Genomic DNA, 6,000 nt, shown 5'->3' on the forward strand with positions numbered 1-6,000 from the left:
AATGAATAAAGTACTATCCAATCTAATCTAATGCCGACTTATGATCATTCTGTCATGACGGAGGGGTCGCAGCTTACTGCGAGGTTTGTTCTCCCGGGATGCAAATGGACTATTCCAGACAAGGCTTGCAGGTAGGAACATATTTATCAACTCGATAAATCTTGGCAGGGCATGAGGTAAACAAAAAAACTATGGCGTGGAACAAACCCAAAACTGTGGCATGAAACAAACAAACTATGGCTTCGAACAAACACGAAACTGTGGCAAGAAGTAAACAAGACTTAGGCGGACACGGCAAGAATCGAGCAACACGAACTGTGGTATGGCATGAAAACAAGCAATGACGCCAGGTCGACTGACTGGCAAAGACAGGCTTAAATAAGGGTCTGGATTAGAAACGGGTGCGCGGTCCGAACACCAGAGGCAGGGATAAAATCATAAGTCGGTATGGTAAGAGGGAGCGCAAATAGGAACTAAAAGAGTACAAAAACTAACAAAAAAATAACAAAAATATAATCCAGACCACAGATAATGACAAAATTAAGTCTTTGTTACTTAGACCAGTGGTTCTCAAATGGGGGTACGCGTACCCCTAGGGGTACTTGAAGGTATGCCAAGGGGTACGTGAGCTTTTTTTTTAAATATTCTAAAAATAGCAACAATTCAAAAATCCTTTATGAATATGTTTATTGAATAATACTTCAACAAAATATGAATGTAAGTTCATAAACTGTGAAAAGAAATGCATCAATGCAATATTCAGTGTTGACAGCGAGATTTTTTTGTGGACATGTTCCATAAATATTGATGTTAATGATTTCTTTTTTTGTGAAAAAATGTTTAGGATCTAGATGTCCAGATGGATCTCTATTACAATCCCCAAAGAGGGCATATCAAGTTGATTACTTCTACGTGTAGAAATCTTTATAATTGAATCACTTGTTTATTTTCAACAAGTTTTTACTTATTTTTATATATTTTTTTCCAAATAGTTCAAGAAAGACCACTACAAATGAGCAATATTTCAATTTAATAAATCAGAAATTGATGAGAAAAGTGCTGTATTTGACTTCTTTATCTCCTTATTTCAACCAAAAATGCTTTGCTCTGATTAGGAGGTACTTGAATCAAAAAAATCTTCACAGGGGGTACATCACTGGGGGGGCATAGCTCGGTTGGTAGAGCGGCCGTGCCAGCAACTTGAGGGTTGCAGGTTCGATTCCCGCTTCTGCCATCCTAGTCACTGCCATTGTGTCCTTGGGCAAGACACTTTACCCACCTGCTCCCAGTGCCACCCACACTGGTTTAAATGTAAAAATTAGATATTGGGTTTCACTATGTAAAGCGCTTTGAGTCACTAGAGAAAACGCGCTATGTAAATAGAATTCACTTCACTTCATCACTGAAAAAAGGTTGAGAACCACTGACTTAGACTATGTTCCCTTTACTAACGTGTTACCAAAACATATAACTTTGTCTTGAATTTGAAAAAAATATATATGTATATTTTTCACTAATGAAGGGTTCGGTAAATGCGCATATGAAACTGGTGGGGTTCGATACCTCCGACAAGGTTAAGAACCACTGCACTATGGATTGAACATTCACAGTATCATGTTAGACCCGCTCGACATCCATTGCTTTTGGTCCCCCTAGAGGGGGGGGGGGGGTTTGCCCACATATGCAGTCCTCTCCAAGGTTTCTCATAGTCATCAAAGTCCCACTGGGTGAGTTTTCCTTGCCCTTATGTGGGCTCTACAGAGAATGTCGTAGTGGTTTGTGCAGCCCTTTGAGACACTAGTGATTTAGGGCTGTATAAATAATCATTGATTGATTAATGTACCTTAAAACGCAAACTCGTGGATTGTTCCTAATGTGCAAGTTTGTGTAAATAAACAGAATGTTTGTATTGTATGTCTCAGTTAGGGCCTGATCCTTTGTTCGGGGTGTTAAAGTGGTGATGATCAACCCCACGCATACGATGATGTTTAACCACGTGCAGTAACCGTGAAATCTTAAACGACGTCATTCGTCGTCCCAAAATGAAGATTTAATCGCCGAATAAACATTTTCGCCAGGCCCACGACCCCGAGAGAAGAAAACATGACAACAATACCTCATTCGGGAACCTCCGTTTCAACAGCTCCCCGAGAATAACAAAGTAAATATATATATATGCGTGTTTATGTGGAAAATCTCGCTCTGTTCGATGTTAAAAAAACAATCACACCGAAGTCAGGCCGCTGGAACGTGTTGACGCTGCGTCCTTCTCAGAAAATAACAAACGGCTCATTTTCCCCGAGCACGTTCGCCATTTTGGTTTCCCGCTGATGTTCGCGGAGTGCATTGTGGGAAGAATTTAAACGGCCGCTGCTGTTTCCTCGTCCGTTTTTAACCCCGTTTTAACATGATTTAAATCGTTAAAACATTTAAGGCCGCTACCCGAGTCAACGCGGAGCTTATTGTGTAATATTTTAATGAATACTGTTTTAGAATGGATGAAGTCTAAACGTGTTGACACATATAAGTAGTTTCGTTCCAGACGAACAAGGAGGATCATGTCTACTCAATTTTGATCACGTTGACGTAAGAAATTGTTTTTCCAGAATCTTCCGTACCGGAAATGACATAATAAGGGGGCGATGCGTGTAAATGACAAAAATTCAATGTCACGACACTGATTAAACGTCGTCAAACAACATGTTTCAACATTGTATATGTGATGTAGAATATTAGTTGGGAAATTACCAATATTCAATGGTCAAATCAACGTCTGAACCCAACATTGATTAAACGTTGTCAAACAGCATGTTGTTTCAGCGTTGTGTTTGTGTTGTAGAATATTGGTTGGGAAATGACCAAAATTTAATGTCACATCAATGTCAGAACCCAACATTGATTAAACGTCGTCAAACAGCATGTTGTTTCAACGTTGTATTTGTGTTATAGATTATTGGTTGGGAAATGACCAAAATTCAATGTCACATCAATGTCAGAACCCAACATTGATTAAACGTCGTCAAACAGCATGTTGTTTCAACGTTATATTTGTGTTGTAGAATTTTGGTTGGGAAATGACCAAAATTCAATGTCGCAACATTGATTGAACGTCGTCAAACAGCATGTTGTTTCAACGTTGTATTTGTGTTGTTGAATATTGGTTCGGAAATGAACAAAATTTAATGATCAAATCAACGTCACAACCCAACATTGATTAAACGTCGTCAAACAGCATGTTGTTTCAATGTTGTATTTGTGTTGTTGAATATTGGTTGGGAAATTACCAATATTCAATGGTCAAATCAACGTCAGAACCCAACATTGATTAAACGTTGTCAAACAGCATGTTGTTTCAACGTTATATTTGTGTTGTAGAATTTTGGTTGGGAAATGACCAAAATTCAATGTCACGTCAACTTCAGAACCCAACATTGATTAAACGTTGTCAAACAGCATGTTGTTTCAACGTTGTATTTGTGTTATAGATTATTGGTTGGGAAATGACGAATATTCCATGTCACATCAACTTTAGAACTTAACATTGAATAAACGTCGTCAAACTTTATGTTGTTTCAATGTTGTATTGGTGTTGTAGAATATTAGTTGGGAAATGACCAAAATTCAATGGTCAAATCAACGTCAGAACCCAACATTGTTTAAACCTTGTCAAACAGCATGTTGTTTCAGCGTTGTATTTGTGTTGTAGAATATTGGTTGGGAAATGACCAAAATTTAATGTCACATCGACGTCAGAACCCAACATTGATTAAACGTCGTCAAAAAGCATGTTGTTTCTACGATGCATTTTTGTTGGAGAATATTGGTTGGGAAATGACAAAAATTCAATGGCCAAATCAACGTCAGAACCCAACATTGAATAAAAGTCATCAAACAGCATGTTGTTTCAACGTTGTATTTGTGTTGTAGAATATTGGTCGGAAAATGACCAAAATTCAGTGTCACAACATTGATTATACGTCGTCAAACAGCATGTTGTTTCAATGTTGTATTTGTGTTGTTGAAATTTGGTTGGGAAATTACCAAAATTCAATGTCACAACCCAACATTGATTAAACGTCGTCAAAAAGCATGTTGTTTCTATGATGTATTTATGTTGTAAAATATTGGTTGGGAAATGACCGAAATTCAATGGTCAAATCAACGTCAGAACCCAACATTGATCAAAGGTCATCAAACAGCATGTTGTTTCAACGTTGTATTTGTGTTGTTGAATATTGGTCGGGAAATGACCAAAATGACAACATTGATTAAACGTCGTCAAACAGCATGTTGTTTCAATGTTGTATTTGTATTGTTGAAATTTGGTTGGGAAATGACCAAAATTCAATGTCAGAACCCAACATTGATTAAACGTCGTCAAAAAGCATGTTGTTTCTATGATGTATTTGTGTTGTAGAATATTGGTTGGGAAATGACCGAAATTCAATGGTCAAATAAACGTCAGAACCCAACATTGATTAAACGTCGTCAAACAGCATGTTGTTTCAATGTTGTATTTGTGTTGTTGAAATTTGGTTGGGAAATGACCAAAATTCAATGTCAGAACCCAACATTGATTAAACGTCGTCAAAAAGCATGTTGTTTCTATGATGTATTTGTGTTGTAGAATATTGGTTGGGAAATGACCGGAATTCAATGGTCAAATCAACGTCAGAACCCAACATTGATCAAAGGTCGTCAAACAGCATGTTGATTCAACGTTGTATTTGTGTTGTTGAATATTGGTTCGGAAATGACCAAAATTTAATGATCAAATCAACGTCAGAACCCAACATTGATTAAACATTGTCAAACAGCATGTTGTTTTAACGTTGTATATGTGTTGTAGAATATTGGTAGGGAAATTACCAAAATTCAATGGTCAAATCAACGTCAGAACCCAAGATTGAACAAATGTTGTCAAAAAGCATGTTGTTTCAGCGTTGTATTTGTGTTGTAGAATATTGGTTGGGAAATTACCAAAATCTGCGATGAGGTGGCGACTTGTCCAGGGTGTACACCGCCTTCCGCCTGATTGTAGCTGAGATAGGCACCAGCGCCCCCCGTAACCCCAAAGGGAATAAGCGGTAGGAAATGGATGGACATCAGAACCCAACATTGATTAAATATCATCAAACAGCATGTGTTTCAGAGTTGTATTTGTGTTGTTGAATATTGGTTGGGAAATGACAAAAAGTCTATGGTTAAATCAACGTCAGAACCCAACATTGATTAAACATCGTCAAACAGCAAGTTGTTTCAACGTTGTATTTGTGTTGTTGAATATTAGTCGGGAAATGACCAAAATTCAATGTTACGTCAACGTCAGAACCCAACATTGATTAAACGTCGTCAAAGAGCATGTTTCAACGTTGTATTAGTGTTGTAAAATATTGGTTGGGAAATGACCAAAATTTAATGATCAAATCAACGTCAGAACCCAACATTGATTAAACTTCGTCAAACACTATGTTGTTTTAACGTTGTATATGTGTTGCAGAATATTGGTTGGGAAATCACCAAATTTCAATGTCACAACATTGATTAAAAGTCGTCAAACCGCATGTTGTTTCAATGTTGTATTTGTGTTGTAGAATATTGGTTGGGAAATGACCAAAATTTAATGGTCAAATCAACGTCAGAACCCAAAATTGAACAAACGTCGTCAAAAAGCATGTTGTTTCAACGTTGTATATGTGATGTAGAATATTAGTTGGGAAATCACCAAAATCTGCAATGAGGTGGTGACTTGTCCAGGGTGTACACCGCCTTCCGCCCGATTGTAGCTGAGATAGGCACCAGCGACCCCAAAGGGAATAAGCGGTAGAAAAATGGATGGATGGAAATGACCAAAATTCAATGTCTCATCAACGTCAGAACCCAACATTGATTAAACGTCGTCAAACAGCATGTTGTTTCTATGTTGTAATTGTGTGGCAGAATATTGGTTGGGAAATGGCCAAAATTGAATGGTCAAATCAACGTCAGAACCTAATATTG

At 37.6% G+C, this 6,000-nt stretch overlaps 1 protein-coding gene across 3 annotated transcripts in view; it reads right to left on the minus strand.

The window, feature by feature from the left end:
• mtf2 (metal response element binding transcription factor 2) overlaps window positions 1–2,357 on the minus strand; it is a 40,186-nt gene extending 37,829 nt beyond the window's left edge. For all 3 annotated transcript variants that reach the window (XM_061919855.1, XM_061919856.1, XM_061919854.1), the window contains exon 1: window positions 2,117–2,357. In XM_061919855.1, the coding sequence (XP_061775839.1) occupies window positions 2,117–2,121 (5 nt within the window). In that variant the 5' untranslated portion in view covers window positions 2,122–2,357. The remainder of the gene's footprint in view (window positions 1–2,116) is intronic.
• Between the last annotated feature and the right edge of the window lie 3,643 nt (window positions 2,358–6,000).

The sequence above is a fragment of the Nerophis ophidion genome, linkage group LG14 (genome assembly GCF_033978795.1).
Source record: "Nerophis ophidion isolate RoL-2023_Sa linkage group LG14, RoL_Noph_v1.0, whole genome shotgun sequence".
Classification (NCBI taxonomy): Eukaryota; Metazoa; Chordata; class Actinopteri; order Syngnathiformes; family Syngnathidae; genus Nerophis; species Nerophis ophidion.